The 22,952-nt window shown below is 29.6% G+C and overlaps 1 protein-coding gene and 1 non-coding gene across 3 annotated transcripts; both read right to left on the reverse strand.

The window, feature by feature from the left end:
* Nucleotides 1-8,795: 8,795 nt before the first annotated feature.
* On the reverse strand, nt 8,796-17,091 carry LOC126844684 (uncharacterized). Of its 2 annotated transcripts, none has more exons than XM_050583058.1 (20): nt 16,975-17,091; nt 16,769-16,856; nt 16,609-16,647; nt 15,283-15,306; nt 14,858-14,875; nt 14,723-14,746; nt 14,371-14,403; nt 14,158-14,175; nt 14,022-14,095; nt 13,311-13,422; nt 12,959-13,209; nt 12,057-12,284; nt 11,866-11,911; nt 11,597-11,614; nt 11,487-11,507; nt 11,050-11,135; nt 10,872-10,986; nt 10,131-10,342; nt 9,253-9,510; nt 8,796-9,125 (listed from the first exon to the last, which is right to left on the reverse strand). In XM_050583058.1, exons 2-20 carry the CDS (start codon nt 16,833-16,835, stop codon nt 8,988-8,990), a joined length of 1,782 nt encoding a protein of 593 aa, XP_050439015.1. In that variant the 5' UTR covers nt 16,836-16,856; nt 16,975-17,091; the 3' UTR covers nt 8,796-8,987. The 2 variants fall into 2 exon arrangements, with proteins under 2 accessions (XP_050439015.1, XP_050439016.1); XM_050583059.1 differs by having other exon boundaries at nt 16,769-16,860; nt 16,975-17,067.
* Nucleotides 17,092-21,534: 4,443 nt separating this feature from the next.
* Trnaq-uug (transfer RNA glutamine (anticodon UUG)) lies at nt 21,535-21,606 on the reverse strand. The gene has a single exon. It is a non-coding gene; the product is annotated as a tRNA-Gln (tRNA).
* Between the last annotated feature and the right edge of the window lie 1,346 nt (nt 21,607-22,952).

The raw sequence follows: 22,952 nt of genomic DNA on the forward strand, positions 1-22,952 counted from the left end.
GTCCGCTCTTTTTGTCCCGCCTCGATTCCGAAGCCTTGATACCATTTGAAATATTTTTCGTTGCTAACTCAAAATAAACACTTGGTTTGTGACAATGGTAACCACGGTACTCGAATGGTAAGTGATGATACGTTTTATGTTGTGGCCAAAAGTTTTTTAGTAGTTTTTTAATAATTGGCATTAATCGATTTATTGGCAAAACGTTCACTTGGCTAGTTATTTTGAATCAATTCATTAACCATTAATTTAAGTTTGTTCGTTGTAAAAACAACACATAATTAAAAAAATTTAACATCCCCTCCCCATTCTTATCCTTATAACCACCCCACCCCAACCCCATTTCCACCCCATCCTTCATCTCTAACTCTCACCCCCTATCTCTCAACCCCTATTTCTCTCAGATAAATCAGCTGTTATTTTTCGTTATGATAAGCAGTGTCATTATGATAACCGGTGTCGGTGTCGATTTCCCGTGTGTGTACCATAGCAAAGACATAAAAATGTCAATAATGGACGTTGCCACCAAATTCCCATGGCTTCCTAATATAGGCTTACTAAAGTAGTATTTTTTATCCTGCAGCATGAGCTATAAATTATATACAAATACATCTAAAAACAACATAAATACATAAACTGAATAGTCATTTACCCTTTGTTTGAAATTTCTTTTAGATAAAAAAAAAAAATCCTTATAAGTTCTATTCATTCATCTTAACTATATGCTAAGCTAATACTAATTACCAAATGACCATTATGTTAGGTATGCTTTTTAGGCAATTATGTGTAAAATGTATATATTATAAACTGAACGACGTCAGGTTGTTTCTAACCTGAAAGTCTAAGGATAAACAGTGACAACCCAGACATATTTTGCAAAGCTGCTACTTTTACAACGTTTTATTTCCTCTTTTGGCGGCACGTTTGCCGCCAGTTAGACAGACGGATAATAATAATAATATGAAATAAAACAAATTATCATCGACAACGCCGTGCTGGACGAAACGAAATGGCGAACAGCCGATCCAGATAGGCTACTGAGTTGTGCGACTGTGTCAATCCACGTTTTATAATTGTTCACCCGAAGAAAATGCAACTGTTTCTTTTCTGCTTTGTTGATTGGCGACGACGAATGGTGGTGGCTAACGATGCCGAATTGCTTTCCGTCACAGATCAACGGATCTCCTATTACATCGCTCAGCAGATAACTGTCGTCGGGTTGTCCGCAGAAAAACTCATCCCAGTTATGAACATATGACGTCTCGTGGTTTTTTTTCAAACTAAAAGGACACAATAATTATTATCAGCTGTCGATGATTTTTTTTTTCTATTTAAACAAACAGCTAACGACGGTGTATACTTTTCAGATTTGCTTCTACATGCTTTGGGACCATACTTCACCTTAACCGGAATAAAGTAATGCGGTTTCGACGGTCTCTTCACGGCGATCACACAAAAAAAGACCATTATCTTTTTGTTAGCCGACCGAGCATTGAATTCTGCAAGTCTCGGGTGGTTATCTATGTTAAATGGCATGGAAATCTATTTGGACAATTATTTTGTACAACGCGCTGTAATAATGTCGTTCACGTTTCGAAAAAAACGATTTATACTTTACATATACAATGCTGATGTCCGCGTCCGTGTTGCCTTCCTTGTAATCCGGGTGGACGAACACTTGACTCGGTCTGGTTTGGTTTTCATCTATTGCCAGATGTACCTGTCAATTGGTATGTTAAAACCGGCAACGGTATTGGCACAAATTAGATAAAACCAGATAGGGTGCACTTTGCCATTTACTGACAACTGAAAATCTCCTTAACTCAGTGTGACCACATTCTAGAAATTCAATTATTGTACCAAGTATTTTATATGTTTCTGCCAAATCGTTTTTATCTAATAACTGTAATAACAATCAATCAATTAAGTTTTGAAACAATTATATCAGTGCAGTGGTTGTTTTAGAGTCCAGGACGGTTTTGGTACTTTGTTTACATTGTTCCAATAGGGAGTGCACTATCTGGTTTTATCTAATCGTGTCGAATAATGTCGAAAATCTAATTTAGATTTGTCTTGGCTCACGGTTATGTTGGTTAATTTGGTTATGCAATAAGCCGAAGTCAATACATGGAATGGTGAAATCAAAGATCCACCGCAAATGGGTTCGCCGACATTGCCTTTTAAGTACACCAAGTACGGATAGTCGTTGGGATTATCCGGAACTTTTTGAATAGATATATTTTGTGTAGAGGCCTTGGAAGTAGTGGTCGTGATGGACTCTTCGTTGCTGAAATTGGCGGTTGTCTCGGCTATCCACTTTACATAGTCCAAGATGAACAAATGTCTGATTTGAATGTCGGGATTACCGCAGTTGGTTTCTTCGATTCCAGCGAACGTCTTCGTGCTGTATCCGTAACTGGTGATGCCAAACTGCCGACCGCGACATATGAGAGGATCGCCTCGGTCACAAGGAAAACCCAACGAACTGACGAGCCTGGAGCAAAGGTAATTGCTCCAAGTGTCGGCAATAAAAAACTTGAATAGGCCCCTGAAAAACGAAATGATAATACCTATACACCATAAACAATAATTTAATTTATAACAGCTCAGGCCGACAACGGTAGTCAGCAGATATATGTATTTTTCAGATCAGAACACCTAATCAATTGGGCGAAATTGGAAACCTAAATCTAACAGAGTCGGTGTATGGGTGGGAGTGAAGGGAATCTGGAGAACCGTCCCATCTTCACCTCTCCCTCCCTCCTCAAGTACCCAACCATAAGGAAAGAATGTTCCACGAAAGGCACAGTTTAGGAGGGGTGTTCCAGCTCTCCAGGTTTGCGGGTGTTTGATTGATTTGAAAAAAACGTACATCTATTGATAACGGTGATTCTATACATTATGCTCACATTGATTCCGGCACTTGACAAGCGCTCCGGCCGTACTTCACCAGAACCGGAACTTTATAATTCTGGTCGTTGGAATCGCCTATTCCCATGACGACGCATTGCAGCTCGGCGTCGCTGTCGAACGATTTCGTGGATCCCACGTAGATTTTGACAAACTTACTGTTCTGACTGAAGGGTTTGACTAGCTGTTAGTATAATATGAGAACGAAATAGAATGTCGGGTGAGACGTTAGGGGTTGATGCCGCAAATACCTACCTTGATTAGCGAAACGTCTCCCAAGCGTTTTTCACTTTCATACGACGGATGAACATAAATGGTGGACACCTGACGGTACTCGGTTTTGTTGTTGGGTTTGTTCATGAACGCTTGCACCTGATCGCACGGAATATAGTTATAATATTATCTACTATTCCAAACGCTGTCAAGTGTAACTGCGCTGTTACCATACTTTGCTGATGACAAAACTCGACGTACAGAACGCTGAAGACAGTACAAACGTCGCAGAAACCAGCGTCCCCGTACAGAGAACGCTCTTGCTGCCATTGGACCATTCGAGTCCCACAATGTATTCGAATCCACCGGCGGTTTCAACGGGATAATTAAAAGCAGGCTTGTTCCCGAAATCTTCTCCTTGTGAATGATTGTACGCAGTTGCCGTTATGAAACATAAAAGAGCGGTGACAGAATAAAATACAGCTAGCATCGCGTTTAAAAAAACAAACAAATTTATCAATATTGGTATATATATATATACTAGCTGCCCGTGTACTCGGCTTCGCTCGGGTTAATAAATCAAGGTGTCAAGGTGGTAACCCATCGAAGACTAAAATGGGCAACTATAAAATGTAAAATGTGAAACCATGTCTTATGGGCCAGAAACTATGAATAAATATGAACAGCTGCCAACCGTGATATTTGTGCATGTAGCGCCATCTATTGGAATAAACTTTCGTTAAAATCTTAAATTCTCCAATTTTCCGGGCACCTTTTCTAATTTTTCATATCTAACCTATCCTATTTTTCAAAATGGGCCAAATTACACACATTGTAAAAAGTTTCATCAAGATCAGTTAAGTAGTTTCGGAGTTCATCGCTAACAAACATTTTTTATATGTATAAGGATAATAGTAAATATATTACATAAACTTCTTAGATCATTTAGAACTTTTATTTTGAGTAATCTACCGCTTTTTTAAATTTAGATAATATACAATTTGTTAGGCCTAGGTATTAAATGTATTTACATGGTCAATAAGTGTAAAAGTTTGACAAATAAGCCAATAATATAATTTCATTTTTTATAATTTTGTAAAATTACCAAATGCCCTCGGCCTAGTTATTTGGATAGATACATTATACTTTTAGTTAATATACATCGAGTTTGAAAAAAACTGTGTATTTTTATTTGACTTTAAATGTTGTAAAATATTAACTGAAAATGTAAAAGCGTTGGGACGAATGTATAGAGTTGTGTAACATTTATTTGCACGTTGTAAACTTACTACACATTGCACAAGAACCCATCATAAAGTCGACGCAAAATATGTCCTTTATAGAACTTATGTTGTTTTCATAACAGTAGAATAAGCACACACGGTATTATCAATTTTCAAAAATATTTTAATTTAGTCTTCTAGTGATGTTTTCTTTTGACTTAAATAACAATGTAATACTTGTCGAATCGGACTTGATAAAAACCAGAATGTTTTACCTTCTGCGATACACGCTATTGTCAAGACATAGTACAATCTTTATATTTTATAGTTTACCTTTGTCAGTTGAGATTTTTCCTTCTGAAAAAGCATTAGTCTTGTATGAGAAAACGGGTGCTCTATTACCATGCCGAAAAATATATAATTATTATACTGTAAATTACAGTTCATCAAAATACAATTGTTGATGAACTAAACCACTCCAATTTACGTCATTTTTTATTAAATAATGTTAATAATACCATTACAATTTACGACTATAGAATTTATCTATTCAACAGCAAACTTAAGAACAGAGTCGACGACATTTATAATGTGATATGATCTTAATGAATCCGTTGTAGGTACTATTATTATTATTATTATTTAATTATTTATTTATAACAAATATTATAAAAAAAAACGTAAAATTATGTGTTTATATACAGGGTGAACCACAACGATTTGACAAATGAAATAACTTTTGTTCTAGTGAATATTTTTGAGATTTTTTTTTTTAATAATTTATACTCATTTGCGCTATAAGCACTGTGGTTTTTATTGCACTTATCTATTTTACTTTACCTATATTACATTTTTTTATTTTTTTTCAAGATAGCTATTTTATTCAAAATAATTTTTAAATAAGAATTGGTTAAAAAAAATTTTACTTTTATTCATCCGTTCAAAAGTTATATTCATTTGAAAGTGAGGATGACTGGTGACGGGAAGTGGAGTGCAGTAGAGTAAACCGCGTAGATTTATTTTTATCTGCGCGCGTTACCTACCGCACTTATGAAAGTTGTTCAAGAAAGATAGAATGTTTCAATCGTCTAAAGTAGTTATTTATTTTTTAAAAACTACAATTATAAATATAATGTTGTTGAGATACATTGAGTTACACTTCGTTAGTTATTACGTAGGTACATACAAACTGTAATAACTTAAGTTATGTATAATTAATTTTCATAAATGGGGTATAAATTATTGTGTATGCCGAAGTTATTAAGTATGGCATTCTTCTTCCCAGGTTTTTGTAATTTTGATGTTAGTGTTGTTTATAAAATCAGCAATTTTGTATGGGCTATTACAGTTTGATATTCATAATTCTTCTCCTTTTTCGTTATCCCAACTTTTCAGATAATATGGAACACAGTAAAATGTAATAGTAGTTATTTTACATACAGAATGTATCTATCACGATGATCCAATAGATTTGCATATAAATTGTAAATATACCTGACAGATTATTATAAAACACGCATGCATTTATTCAATACACATACTTATTACAAATTTTAATAAATTAAAAAAAAAATCTCTATAATGACAAAAAGTAATGGCTTGCTTGCTACAGTACCTGTACCTACTCCACTCGATCACGATGCGAAATGACATTAATATACCTAGTTGTATTATAATTATTTATTACATAAAACAAATCGACGCAAATAAAATTTACCTTATGACATCTTCATCGGTATCATTAAATCTCTAAACATGAAAATGCAAGGAAGCACCAAATCTTGGTTTTTCTATTAAATGTCCCAAAACAGCTGCCGTTAATAACATAATACTAAAATCATGTCCTGAATACATATACATTTTTCTCTTTTCATCGCCACTAGATTTTGGTTGGATTTTCAATGTGATTTCCTTTAATAAGAGCCCTGAAAAAAACATTATCATAAAATAAAACAGTTAAAAAAAATTGTATTTGTTTCTTTTTTTATCGTTGAGTGATACTGTCAGCAGAAATATTTTTTACAGTATATAATTATGATAACATTATTTAAATTTAATATATAAAATTAAACAAAGTCCAATAAAATAATAGTATTATATTAGAGTCTAAAAAGATCAACTAATATAAAAAAAAATAAACGAAGGAATTTGAAAAAACAAAACATTTTTGTAGAATTAAAATAAATATTGAATGGCAAAAGAATATACCTATAAGTGCACTTATACACTCTTGGTGAATATGTACATAATTTTCTTACCTACTTATATCTTACTTAAATTGGAAACTGATCGACAGTTAAATTTTAATTAAATTTTATACAGAGTTGTAGTAATAATTATTATTTTTACCTTTGTATACAAGATTAATTTTGTTGGTCCCTACATTTTCGTTGTAATTTTGAATCTCCTCAGCTGACATTTTAATTGATTTGGGTAAATATTTCACCAATCGGCCCATTAGCCAGGCAACACATGACTATCCGAAACGATCATAGACTTTTCCCCCCATTTTCATGATAGGGTACAGAAAATCATTTTTAAATCACCGATTTGGATATATTTGGTCATTAAATGGGAAAACAGAACGTATATTATTTAAATGTCTGGTAAAGTAGCTAGTATAAAAAAATATTATACACTTACTTTGATTGGTAGCGTTGAAAAGTTTTCTTCTGTATAAATACTGAAGAAGAAAAAGATGACAGAGCTGTGAAAAACTTGTTCAATGATCGAAGGCGAACATAGGACTGAGCGACTGAGCGAACATAGGACAGTCTACTTCTTAACTGATGTTAGTATCGGTGGTATTGTAATAAAAAAGAACAATTTTTTGGGATGGGGAACTCAGGTGTAAGTTTAGGATTCACCCCAGATGTTAGGTTAAAAAACAGATTTGTTTGCTTTAAAACAAGAGTGTCATAAAAAATGATCAATTTTATGTAACCGGATCCCCGGATCTGCGGAGGTCCCACCTCAGACAAAATATATCTACTGTAGTCTATAAAATATAGACTACTGGTAAATCTATACACAAGTAAAAATAATAATGCATAGATTAGGGTGGTTCTTATTTGTACGATATCCGAATTTCAATATTGTGCCGCCCCCCTATTCGTTTCGAAAAAAAAATATTTAAGCCAACTTTGAACTTCCTAGTCCGATTCTAATCATTCCCTGTAACGAGGAGAAGTTTTCCGTTTAAAATACATGCAATTTCCCTATTTTAACTTGATTATTATAATATTACACGGGCAAATTATTGATGCAAAAAATTAATTTTACATGAAATTGTCACAAATTTTACAAAAAAATGTAAGAGTAATTTTATGTATTTTTTACACTGCACAATTAAGATTTTTAATTTTTTTTTACTGAAAAATAGAAAAAACAAATTTTTACATATTATGATATTCTATACGTGTTCAACATTAATTTACATATAAAGCATTGAGTATTTCACAAATCTATCAAAATAATTACATTTTGGAATAAACATTATTTATTCTTAATAACAAAAAAAATTAAAATTAAATATTTGAGTCCTTAGTGTCATTATTTAGGTTATTTGACGATAACTTTAAAAATCGCTCCTTTTTATTTAAAAAAAACTATTTTTTATGATTCATTTACAGACAAAAAGATATATACATATATACCTAAAACTCTGAACTATATTAGTAATAAAAAAATTGAAATATATAAATACTAGCACGGTAAATTTTTAGTAGAATTATAAAGTACTTTAAATTTATTGAGTGCTTAATTTAAAATTTTTTTATAACTGTTTCTTTTTTTTGGTATCAGGAAATACCTTCCGGAATTCCGACACAATCTGTATCAGGTATGGATTTGATCCTTATTCTTTGTTATTAATGAACTATACGGTACTAAGCAAAAGCTAACATTTTTTTACCTAAAAGCACAAATTAAGATCATTTATTAGTTCATGCTTAAAAGTAACACTGATCCACGATAATTTCATATAAATTACATTTTTTGTCAATAATTTGCCCTTGTAATACAATAATCAAGTTAAAAAATGGGAACTGCATGTATTTTAAACGGAAAACTTTTCCTCGTTACAGGGAATGATTAGAATCGAATTAGAAATTTCAAAGTTGGCTTAAAATGTTTTATTTTTTTTCGAATCGAATGGGAGGGGGGGGCGGCACAATTGAAATTCGGAAATCGTGAAAATAAGAACCACTCTAGTATAGATATAACATTATAATGGTGTAGCCTTAAGAAGATACACACACACAAACAATAGCTAGTACTCATTATTTATTCTCAGGTACTTATCTTAAATATATTATAATATTTCTGCCGATAAGACATTTGTCATTGTAGATTAAGGCACATGTTTCTAATTGATGATTTATCTTTTCAAAAATGATCAAGCTAATTAGGCATTCGAGTAAAAGAAAAAGTTTTAAAAAAATACTAGGGTAATTTACATGTACTTTTCCAATAATGTGATTATTTATTTTTAAATAAAGAAACATGTTTAATATTGTAAGTTACATTTTTAACCAATCCGAATTTATTATCATAGGTAAAATTTTTGTAATTTGACCATTAGTTTGAGAATAATACAACAAATATATATATATATATATTTTATAAATAATAGTGCAACTATTTTTAATTTCCATCATTAGTGGAAGTGGGAAAACTGATTAATCCTGTTGGAATAAATGGATCCTTGTTTCTTTTATTCTTAATGTTCTCAGCTTGATAGAAACCAAGTAACTCTTGGGCTAAGAAGTTATTCCATCTGTCCTATAAATTATAATTTATAAGTGTTAAAGAAATATGTTTACATAATATTTGCTATTATAGTAATATATTGCATAATACACGGTTTTAAAAACAAATTATGTAGCCCGCACATTAATAATATTCTTACTTCTGCATTTAAAACTGGCACAGTGAAAATCGTTTTATGTAGTACTTTTGTAGCTTCAATATGTCTTCCTTTATACCAGTACACAGATGCTAAAAGTATATTCTTGTCAATCTCATTGATAAATATAGATTTGTTATCCTCTTTCTCCATTATTCTTAAACAGCGATCCACATTTGTTTTTATATCGTTTTTTGATGTTGGAATATTCCATCCAACGACGTTAATGACACTATTGTAGCTTGCAGAATTCAAAACGATCTAGACAATTGAAACATAAATATGATAATGATTATAATATATATAGGTAGCATAGTGAAGTATGTGAACAGGGAGAAGAATATTGGGTGGGGATGGATTATTTCTTTGCTTGAGCTCGAGCATTCAGGAGGCTAGGATTTTTATTTTAACAGTCTAATTTTCTATAATAGTTAACTTTTTTTGCAAAGGCGTAGAACTACATACTTTGTGACTTTAGAAACCTCATATGAAATCGTTTGAAAAATGGGCTTAAGACATTTAATAAGGGCCCTAATTAAAGTCCATTTATATATAATTTGTAAATAAATAAAAATGTATCTAGTTTCATGCAACTACGTTTTTAGTAGTAGTGTTTAGTATAGGACTAAAATAATTTGTTACTTACATCTCTGGTATTTTTAATTTATATACAATAAGAGAGGAAATAAAAAAAGACTAAAACTAAAAAATAATATTGTATTTTTTAAATATTTAAAAGTGTAGGTTCGTATTGAATTCCATGTACTCAAAATCGTATCAGTCGCGAAACTGTCACACATATTATTGTGTATACCTACGTCATGAGCATTTATGATATATAATATCGATGGACAATTTTAAAAACAATAACATTTTATTACCTTGCATGAGTATTTTCCGTGTAAATATGTTAGTTGATTGTCATGAACTTCTTTATCTATAGTTTTAAGCGCGTGATCCAGATGCATCCTTAGATACAGGAAAGATCTACGCTTAGTATTTAAATAATTCTCAGCTCCTAACAGCACGACCATCCACTTGGAGAACTCATATTTAGGTACCTGATGTTCTAGCTTATTCAATGCATTTCTTGCTATAAACACAAATAGTAGATAGTCAGTAATCTGTTCACCGTTCACCCCAGACATTCATCATGACATTTTTATTTCAACTACTCCACTTTCCTGTTACCTCTGTTCTTTATGCCCAACACACACTTCAGTAAATAAAAGCGGGCTTTGCCAAAGTTTCTTACAATTTTCCTATTACTACAAACTGCAACTTTCTGTCTCACAACACCCCACCCCTCATTTTACAACTGTTCTCTTACATAACTGTGATAATTAAACAAGTTACGGTAATTAATTCCGTAATGTTAATCTATGTTCAATGTTTTATCCGAAAAAAGTATTGTTGGGTTTAAAAGAAAAGTGAAATGCTATTTTCTTTTGGTGTTCGACCATATAATAAAGTATCTTTGTTCAACGATTTTGAATCTATTAACTCGATGTTAGCATTTCAAACACTATATAAACTCATCATTATGATTAGTCATTGGGTATCCTTTGAAGTTTAACACTATCTAACATTTTATTTATGAATTGTTTATAATTTATACGTACTTTTAAATAATATGTCTTCATCTGGTTCGTAGTTTTCACTTTCAATACTAGTTTTGGCATTGAGAATTAGCGCGTTTATTATAAATTCATAAATGATATTAGTTCCAAAAGCACCCTTAAACATATAAAAATAGTTGGTTAATAAAATATTATCTTTCAAACAATCTCTTAATCTTACTTTTTGCAACAATTCTTTCCAGAAATTTTTATATTTCCTAGAAACTGTCGCGTCAATATTGTCAAAAACTATTTGTACATCAGGATCTGAAATATACATAATTTTATATTTATTTTTTTGTATATGATATTGTAAAATGTTTAAAAATATATTTATAGACTTGTGAAATGTTTAACCGATTTAGTTCAAATTTGTGTTGAAATTTGGAAGAAAAAAATCAAACATTTTGTAACGATTGACGCTGGCTGAGCACAATGGCCTAGTCCGACCCTATTATAAACTATGTTTTATTGGTCAAAGTTGAATGAAAGTTTCACAAATAATAAAATGTTTGTTAAACATGAAAATGATAACGTAACCTACACTTGAAATAGTAGTAAAATTTTATGTAGATAGGTATGTACTATAAGCAATCTAGAAGTAGGTATGCTACTTACTACTAGCTGGGGAATCCTTAGCTAAAAAAACAGATACTTTATTAGCTTAGTATTATTGTTAGTAGTAAGTAATAAATATAGTATAAAAGCTCTTAAAAGCATACACTTACATATAGCTAATTTGTTGTCTGAAATCAATTATAATAGATATGTCATTAGTGCAAGTGTTGAATATTGCTGTCAGTTGTACTCGTAATGTATATGTTTATATCTTTATGATTTTGTTTTAACACAAATAAAACAGAATTAAGATTTCTAGGAATTAATTTAATGTTAACATTCAAATAATTATGTACCTATCATTAGTTCTAGTAATATTTCACAATAATTTATTTGACACAAATAAAACATAAACTATTCTTAGTTCAAACATACTTACAAAATCTGTCTAAAGTCCTCTGTACCTCATAATTAAATGCTCTGTCCTAAAATTACAAATAAAAAATAATGTCAATAATAGCAACAAACAATTAAAAACAATCTCAACTTAGATTTTAACTCTTTTTTTCACATCGATGGCATTGAATATTTAGATACGTCCAAGATTGAAATTTAGTAGAAACAACTTGCCTCAGCATTTTTGACTGGCGTTAAAAGGGCTTTCACATAACTAGCTCTGGCCTTGTCTATTTCGTCTAATACCATATACGCGTTTCCCAAAATAAATCTGCTTTCAATGAGATCGCCAGCATTGGACATACTATCGTATTTTTCAAGGTATTTTATACCTTCTTCGATTGTAGAGTCGATCGCTACTTTTGAAAACTTATCATCCAACGGCAAATGTGCATGCAAGATCTAAAAACAATAAAAAATAATCATTCTGTTTTTTTTTACTTTTTATATAAGTTGTAAATATATTCCACCTTATTGTTAATTCGTGAAAACCCAACAGTCTATATAGTTATTGTTTTGGATAGTAAAGAGTATATATATAAAAAAAAAATACCAGTCGATAGGCTTTATTACGTTCAATCAATATTAAAATGAACTAGATAAAACAAAAGTGTAGGACTATTTACACGCCTTGCGGTTATCCCATTTGGTTATATTGACTGGTTCGCCAACGTTTCGAAACACGTAATTGAATCGATTGTCTAAATGGCCTTTACTTACATTCTAATGAATAGTCCCAATGTACATTAAAAAATAGCTTGCCATCTATACCTCAATATACTTACAAATACAATAACATTATATATTACTGTGAGGAGATAGTAGGTAAAAGAAACTTAACGTGCAACACGCTTTAATATAAAGTAACACATGAGAAAGTAATCTCGAGTAAATAGGTAAACATTGATAAATCACTATTTGAAGTCTAAAATAAAGCTTAGTTAAAATACAAGACAAAGTTATTACCCAATTATTAATAATATCTATAATCGAATTTACTAAAAATTCTGTTTAAATTTTACATTTTCGTAACACAACAATTTATTATCGGAGAGTTACATTGAACTACAAATTACCTTTAATTTTTCTTTTCCTATTAAAAATGTCATGTCGGGGTCTTCTCTCGACTCGGATGGTAGCATCTCGTATTTAGAAAAAGCTAAGTCAAAACTATTTTTTCTCATTTTTTCCACATATTCGGCCGAGCTTTTGTATTTGTTGATTCCCTGCACTAGTTTCAACCGCTGTTCATGCAGATAGGCTTTCCACATGTACGTTTTATACGGTTCTAAGTGGTCTTCTGCGATATTGTCAAATTTGTAAATAGCTAAAATACATTTCGTTTCAAAATAATAATTATTATATACTACGGTTGTTTGAAACGTCAATTATTTATCATAATGCAATTGTATTTTCTCATATGGTTACCATCGTGGATGATCTCAATTCCTTTTTCGTAGTTGTGCATCCTGTAGAAATACTTGGAAACGCGAACACTGGCTTCGCCGAACAAATAAAATAAAGGTCTTTCAAACGTTTCCTAAAACGAAAAAGTTCAAAGGTTACTCTGAAACAAGAAGAGTCATTTATTTGACTACGTCCTATTTCATACAAATAAATTTCGCAACCGAATCCCCTAGCCTCGCACATCTCCAGGTCCTTTTTTACATTATCCGTCAACTTACTCTTTGGCCTACCCCTGTCTCGATAATTACTTCACACGCTCTTGCCTTTGTCCTACTTGGGAATTATAAGAGTAGCTCTAAGGTTTCAATGTGAAACAAAAAATACCTAACCATAAAACCAATTCTAGCTCCGACGCAGAGTGGATAACTGAGAAGATATAGTTTTTACAATGATGTGTTTTTTTTTGCGTCTGTTCCTACAATATCTCTTTAACTAGTGAACCGTTCTTTATGTAAGGATTCTATATAATTGTTCTCAGTGAATGTACCTAAAAAGTACCTGGCTTTTTCATAATTTGTAATATAATAATATGGAATTCTGCATTTCTTAAACGCCCGACTCGTTTTAACTTAGGGATTTTTTTTAAATGTTTGTATTACAATTTATATCAGTTGTATGTGTGATAAATAGTACGATTAAATTCAATAAAAATACATAAACAATTATACCTACCCTACTTAATGAATTTTGTATTGATTCATAAGCGTGTAGTTGCATCGTATCCACTCCAAACGTGGTATAGTATCCTTTTAAACATTTTAATTATTAATTTTATAAATAATGTAGAAACAACGCAAAGTACACTTACTATGTTGAGGATCCTTTTCTAAAAAAAAAAAAAAATAGTATTGGATTATTTTAAAAGTTTTTATACATATTAACCCAAAACAATGTCATTATAATAATTTTTTCAGATGTATTATTTATAACAATTTCCAAAATTATCCGAGGCGATAACAGTTATTAAAACAATATAATTAAAGAATAAAAATAGAATCTAAAATATATAATTGTAACTTACTATTGATAAGCTCCATTATGCATCGAACGCATTCTACACAAGGAAAATATAATTTTAAATATTATGTTTGTATATAAATATATTTTATATTATCATTCCTAGATATTTCTACTACTAATTATTATTATTCAAATGCGTGTGCTTTGTGGTACCTTAATTGTGCAATTTATGATTACCTATACAAAGCATAAGAAAAACCAAACGAATACAAAATTCGAAAAAACTTTAATTGTATACAGATATATTATAGTTGTTTATTAGTACATAGATTTTTGAAGCAATGTATGATTTCCCATGTGATAATTTTTGTGCAATAAGTTTTCTTTAATTTGTTTTATCTTATTTAACTTACTTTCAGCCAATCGTTCAACTCGGGCTGTAGAAAATAAATAATTGAACACAATAAAAAACAGGAATATCATATTTAATTAAATTACTTACTATACATTTTAAATCAAAGAAAGTATATCAATAGCCTTATACTTACGAGTTGTAGTCAATCTTTCTGAAAAAAATCAATAATTAGTAAATACCTATGTTGATGTATTTTTAAAAATAAATAATAAGACGGGAATAATAAAAATAAATCATAAGAGTGCATAAGTTATAACAAGTCTAGCTAAATTTGACTTTTATCTAATGATTCGATGATGGGGAATTTTTTTTAAATATTTTAATTTATATTAACAATTTCAATACAAATTTTAAATTATTAAGTCAATAATTAAGTTTAAGGTAATTTACATTTAATTGTTATCAAATACATAACATTTGACTTTTCTATCATACATATACTATGTACGACTCTGATAGCACTGGAAGTTGGAGAGCTAATGGGAAGTTCTCGAAAGCTCTTAGAGTATTTTAATATGCTCTTTTGAATTAATATAAATTTTTCAATTCAGTACTTACTCGCTATATTTGCTGATGAGATAACTGCAAAAATACAATTATAAGTTAGTTTGTATTTTTTCGGAATAATATAGTTTTTGTTTGACACTTGTTGTTATTACTTGTACAAAACAAAACCAGTGCATATTTTAAGAAAATTTTACTAGGCTATAAATCAGAGCTAGACATGGCTATAATAACCTGGCGATTTGCCCCCCTAACCCCCCCCCCCCACTATTCAAAGAATATTAAATTATCTACAACCATAATTATTTTTTTTGTTATATGATTGGTGCTATATAATACTTGTTCTTCATTTTTAGACAATCTTAATTTAACTTTTTTTTTCAATACTAAATAATTATTTAACAAACACATATGAACTAAAACTATTAAAAGTCCTACGTATGTAAATAACGTAAAAAATTGTTTAAGTTATGCAAATGGTAAAGGGTAGGCTCATTATTGATTATTCTGCTCTAATTTAAAATCTATATTTGGAACTATTTATAAGTTAAACTAGTCTGTCGGCCGTCCATTGTGATATTTTAATCGAAAAATCTTTATTACCATGTTATTTTCGAGTTTCTTTTGTTATTAATTTTATTATAATAACTAATTATTTGTAAAAGCTATTTTATGTTTATTTTTATAGTTTTATATCTTTTTTATAAGATGATAATCTCCAGTTATTAAAAAAATCATTCACTGAGGGACCAAAATACTTAAGGGGATTATAATATGCGGTTGGTTTTTAAGGAGTTTTGTATAGGCAATATTTAAGGTCCCTGGATACCGACCATTTTTAAGGAGTTTTGTATAAGCAATATTTAAGATAAAAGTGGTTTTAATCAATTTCGACCATGTCAATTAATTTACCGGTTAATTTGTATAAGCTTCATGGTATTATTTTTAATTTAAATCATTTTGTCTATGAGTAAAAGCCATTTTAGTTAATATAATATGCATTTTTTGTTCCATCGCACAGGCTGAACCAGTGATACGATAAGTAATCTGAAAACAGATTTGAATTCGTCATAAAGTTTACTTATGATCGGTCAGGGTACTTTTTTGATATCTTATTCTTAGTATGTATAAAACACCACGTTTGAACATTATATAAAATTTCCAATTTGAAAAGGATTAAAATTAAAAATTGAAAAAGTACCCTGACCTATCATAAATAAACGTCATGGCGAATTCAAATCTGTTTTTAGATTGCTTATCGGATCACTGATTCGGCCTGTGCAATCCCCTTAACTAAGCGACATTCTTGTCGTCCATTACAGTAACTAAAGTATGCTCTAAGAACTACTGATAAATTACATTCCAATAATACAAATTTACCTTCGTTCCATTTTTCACACATATTTTTCGGTGTACCCGCTAAAAACCATTTTAAAATATGTAATATAGTAATAGTTTTTTCAGTTAAAGAATATGATACAATAGCATTAATGTTTCAAGAAAAAATATTAATATTGACTTGTAGTTAAGTGAAACATACCTGGTCCGCAGGAGCGGCACTCATGAACCGCCAAAAAGGCGATTATGATTATTCCCAAATAATTCATTGGGCTTTTTTTGTTGATTACCTAACTTGGAGAAAGTGTTTAAATTACTATTTTAATAAACTTATACGTGTATTTGATGTTTTATTTGCTTGCCGTCAATTAATTATTATTCACTTTTATTTATTATGTACCTACTTACCTTTTTTATTATAGAAGCAAACTGTACAATATTACAATAGTTCTAACACTAAAGTGGTGCCGTAGAAGTTACACAGACTTATCTATTTCGATATAACAAAAAACATAAATCATACTATACGAACCGACGATTTTATGGACGGAAAAAAAATATACAAAATCAAACAAAACCATCTGCGTGTTGTTTGATCTCGATGTTATGTCACGCGTATTTTTTAACAACAACTTAAAAAACAAAATCATATACAACCACTGTGAGGCTATATCAATATATTTTTCATCGATTTTTAAGCCTAACATTTATTGTTTTCAGCTAAAATCCTCCTCGTGTTTATTGCCGATATATTATTATTATTCAGATCACAAATTGATTATATATATGTTGTATATATTATATGAAAATGATTTCGTATAATCTGTGTTCAGCCCTTGTTGTCTTACAACAGACCAACCCATGTATTTCAGTTTTCAAACCGTTTGAGTGGGGCTACAAAATATATCATACACAATTGGCTAAATTGTATACTTATTATTAAATTATGTACCTACATGTATACTAAATCGAAAAATAATACAAAGTGATTAAATAATGATCTACCTGGTTCATAGGTATAGTTATGCTACAAAATTGTGCATTTTACATTAAAATTTAAGGTAAAATTTTATATATAAATTACATTTTTCTTTTTGGCACAAATTAATTACATATTAATATAAATTGTATTTAGAATACATTGTAAGTTATAATTTACTGGTTTTGTAAAAATAATATATGATATATTTTTTAAACAATATTTTTTTGTACAAATATATTTGTACACAACTCTTAAGACTAATGATAACCAAATTTTAGCATTTTTACTATAAAATAATTCTGTTGAAGCATGCTAGTATGACTTAAGTAGATTTAATTATGTAATTTTTAGTAAATTGAAACAGAAACAGTGGGTAGTAAAATTATTATTAATGTTCAAACTATACTGTTAAATGTCTTTTCTTAAATAGTAGTATAAAATGATATCAAAAGTTGTAATGAATTTAGAAAAGTATGATTATAGTTGTTAGTTTTATATTCTACGTCTAATTTTCTAAAAAAAATTTGATTTGTTGTAGCTTTATATAAATTTTCAAACATTTCATAAGTTGAGAAAAGTATCTGATTTTATTTTTTTTAGTGCCTAAAAAATTGTGTTTTTGTCTGTTTTGTCTGTGATAATTCGTGCATTCGTGTTGCTCTAGGCGGAAAATATTTGTGTTTTAAATTTTTTTAAATGGGACAAATTCAATTTACACAATACAATATGTATTTTTAATGTACATTTAGCAACATTCTATAGAGCGGGGAAAAAATCATAAACATGACTACTTGATAGAAAGGGATCGTAAATGTCAAGGAAATTAGAACGACGAATATGGAATAGAACAAAATATGAATTAATATGTACATCTAGTCAATACGTCTAAAAAAGTTAAAACGAGACAGAAAGAAAGACCTAGGGCAAGCAGTACAGCAAGTGAGAAGTACAATAACGATAAGCTTAAAAAAAACAAATACAGGTGTTCTTTTTTGTGTGCAAACGCTTGACGTCAAGCGTCTATGACGTCAATAGGTAGTCTTAAGTTCCAAATATTATTGAAAGCTTCGATTATGTACGAGTGAACACATATTTTTTTTCGATTTGATATTTTTTTTGAATAATATGTATATTGCGTAGGTACCTACTAGTCTTGTTGACTTTTCTATAAATCGAACGATATTTTGTAAAATTGATTTCAATTGTATTCACTTTAAATGGTTCGATGTGTCTTACCTAATAATAACTATTAAATAAACCATTTTTGAATAGTAGTTAAGACTAAACTATACTAAGTAGACTTTTTTTATTTTAAATTTAACAAAAATCTAGCACAATTAGGCCTGAAAGTCAAATTTCAACTCCGAACTCGTATAGCTGAAAGTCATAATAACACTACGAAATAATGCTTCGACGCGAATCTATAAACGATAAAAACATTATACAATATCAAAAAACAATTTCGATAAAGGCTAAATTATTTTTTATTTTGTTTAAAAAATCTTCTTAATAAAAATTTTCTTTTTTGTGTTATTGATACACGCTAGATCTACCAAAAATCAAAGTTCAAACTGTGCCAACAATATGGAAATAAAAGATAATTATGAATTGGCAACTTCTTTTTAGAGAAAGACTTCACGGAAGTGTAGTCTAAAAAGATTAAAACGAAAAACTTTTCAGGTCCACATCGAAAATAAAAGTATTTTCATGTACAGGATGTATAACGATGATAGAATTAAATATAAAAAATAAAATTTATATTAATCTGTCATGTAATATTGATACACTTGTTTTATTACTTACATATGTATGTTACATTTATTCCTTCTGAAATGCATATTATGAGACAGTGTTTTAATGGCATATAATGTTTAATGATAACATAAATTTAAACTAATAATTAATAAACATTAATACTAATGTACTTTTAATTTTATAACTAAAGCGACCTCATAAACATCAATACAGTGGCTATTTCTATAAGAAATAATACTTATCGAACAGTACCTATACATTATTTAAGTCTCGAATAATTATTAACAGTCGGTAATCGGTATTAAATTATTTTATCAAATAATATTATATGGTATACCTATACAAGGTACACCGTCTCATTAAATATATACTGTTAAAATCGTTAACACCTGTTGTATTCGTGTTAGACCCAAATGTAGATAAAAGTAGAGAACATATTTCCTAGTACACCGGGTGATCCATTAAACGTCATTTTCTTGGAAAATAACTACAATTTTATAGTTTTTTTTTTTGAAAACATTTCATTTGGTATTTTCCAGAGCTCTATCAACTTTTGAAACTTAAATGGCCACGTTTATATTGAATTAACTTTTTAAACCAAAACAAATTTGCTTGTAATTTAAATTGGTCGATATCCAGTTTTTAAAAATCATTACTTAAAAAGTTATTAAAATTAAGGTTTATAAAAGGAAGCAGGGTGAAGTATTTGTTGTATCTGCACGCATTCCTCAATAGCACTTCACCACACATCCACATACACTTCACATGGTAAACTCAAAATATTACTTTTAAATATAATTAAATACCTACGTTTCTATTGCAGTTTCAAAGTTGATAGTGCATTGAAAATACTAAATAAGGTTATTTGGCAAAGTATCATCTATTTATATACAACAATTTAAACAAACGTACGCTGGTAACGCAATTTAACAACGTATTAAACCATTGTTTACCACACATATATTTTACAATTATAATTTTGTAATAGTTTTTTTTAATAAATACCTACCAAGAGTAGAAAAATTCAAAGTATAATTAATTAAATATTGTGGTTATTTTACTTATAATAGTAAATTCAACATTTTAATACTCGTGTTAATGATGCCTCCATTTTTACAATCTGTTCTAAGTCATCATATAACTTAAGCAAATACAAAATATACATAGGTGTATAATTTGTGAGTACTTTGTTGCAGTTGTATTTGTTAACCCGAGCGAAGCCGGGTACACGGGCAGCTAGTATTAAATAATATTGTTTTCAAAAAGAAAAACTAGAAAGTTTTAATAATTATTTTCCGAAAAAATGAATGTATTAACTATTACGTCGAATGGATCACCCGTATACAAATACATACGAGAAGTGACAAAATTATAATTCACAGCAACTTTTTTATGAAATAAAAATATTTTAGCTAAAAAGAGATTTCAAGTACAATCGTTATAATAATGAACGATTAAAAATAGTTCTAATCGTTTTAAGTTAAAACTATTTCAAACAGTAGTTGTAGAGACTAGAGGGCAACTTTTAAAAGTTAAATAGCATCCTGTACATTTATTTTGTAAAATTATGTAATAAGTAATAACTAATAGCATTAAAATGTATATTCAATAATAAGAAAAAATATAGGGCAGAAGTTAATTCTGGGAGAGCTGTACCTCACCCTCTTCATCATTATGCCTATGCTGTACATAAACTTGAAATATAAAACAATAAAATAATTTGAAAGATTTCTAATTACAAAGGTTTAACCGTATAGGTCAAGTATAATCGATTTAGATCAATCAAATAAATTGAACAACAATTATAGCCCGAAATAAAAAAACATTTTTACTTGTAAACCATTTCTCACAACAACATATTCGTAATCAAAAGATACCTTCGACACAAGTTCTTTCAGTTTGTTTACTTCAATACATTAGTAAAAAATGTCTAGGTACTACAACTGATATTATAAAACGCATAGCAAAAATATAAACGTATAAAAACAAGTTTTAAATTAGTTTATAGCGTGGAACTATTGTTTTTACACAGTCATAATACACGTTGGCATTATTGTAAGAATATCATGTACATTTTTGGTTTTGTCCTGAAGCTAAAAAATTCGGTTCTTAATTTAAAATGTATGATTATTGCTAACGGGTTATAAAAAAAGGGAAACATTTATTCAAATAAATGTATATTATGTGGGGAAAATTTGATTAAAAACGCGTAAAAAAATGCAAAAAGTACCAGGTCCCACCGAGATTTGAACTCGGATCGCTGGATTCAAAGTCCAGAGTGCTAACCATTACACCATGGGACCGCCTTATTTGAAATAGGCTCATGTAGTTATTTAAGCACCGCAGCTGTCCACAGCAGCTGTAGTAACATTAACAATACGATTGTAGAATTGTTCAGAATTATTAAACCTTATATTAATTTAGTAATTTTTATTCAAGGATAGATAAATATATATTTTTCAATAATTTCATACCAGCTTATAATATTATGTTTCTTTTGGAAATGTCATATAATTTGAAATTTGAATAGGTGGGTAATGATTTGGTTGAAATTAAATGGACCTGAGCAATATTTAATACAACCTTATAGTTAGGTAGAAATGACAAGTGCTACAATATACACTAAGCCACTATACCTACTTAAAATAATATACTTATATACAAGTGTCCCACAAAGATTTAACAAATTAAATGACTTTTGTGTGAATATTTTTGAGGCAGTTTTTTTTTTTTTTTAATGTTTACTCATTTACGTTATAAACACTACGGTTCGTATTGCTCTTAACGGCTTTACTTTTTTTAATTATTTTTTTGGTAAAGTGAATTTCTTTTTGTGCATGCCTACTAGTTACATCCCATGGCCCAGGTAGAACCAAATTTTATATAAGAATTGCATCCCAATATTAAAACTTTTAAAAAAAATAAGCGTTTAATCATATTTTAGCTAGTAACTTTCCTGCAAGACAACTTTTGGAAGAGCTGTACTAAGAAAGTCAACTTAGTTTTTATACCGTAAAATGGATGTATGGACTTAAATAATTTTTTATTAGTGTTTAACATTTTAACATACATAATACCTACAATAGTATCTGCTATACGCCAAGAAGAAATTTCTGAAGGAAATATGAATAATATACAAGGTAAGAACTCTTCATAAATCTTGGTTTATCATGGTGTGTCAACCACACAAATGTTAAATTCTGCCAAATGATCTCAAATTTGTATAAACTTACAAGTTGTCCAGACCCGGGGTTGCCCGAGATTTAGTCTGCCAGGGCTGAGTAAAATAATTCCTGAGTAAAAAACCATTTTTCTACGCGTTCCTACGGCCAGAATTGTGCACTTTTTATTCGAATAACGAATAAAAAATAATTTATTCGAATAATTTTTTTATATTCGACCAAATCAAAGATGATGTTTATTTAAAAAAAAAAATATTTCCTATACCTCCAATGTTAAAAAAAAATGTACGTATGAGATTGTCGGTACAAATAAGTACCACATAAAAAATACTGTTGTGACCTACGGTACTTTCTAGTACCATCACTATTATATTTAAAAAACTAATGAATATTTTTTAACTATTCAAATTTATTATAGTTTAGAATATGTATTTAAACGAATTTATTAAAAAAAAATTTGGTGACAT

The sequence above is a fragment of the Adelges cooleyi genome, unplaced genomic scaffold (assembly GCF_023614345.1).
Source record: "Adelges cooleyi isolate 19-005CV unplaced genomic scaffold, UGA_ACOO_1.1 ACOO_flye_CR_arks_rails_tigmint_CR_PRNA_651, whole genome shotgun sequence".
In the NCBI taxonomy this organism is placed as follows: domain Eukaryota; kingdom Metazoa; phylum Arthropoda; class Insecta; order Hemiptera; family Adelgidae; genus Adelges; species Adelges cooleyi.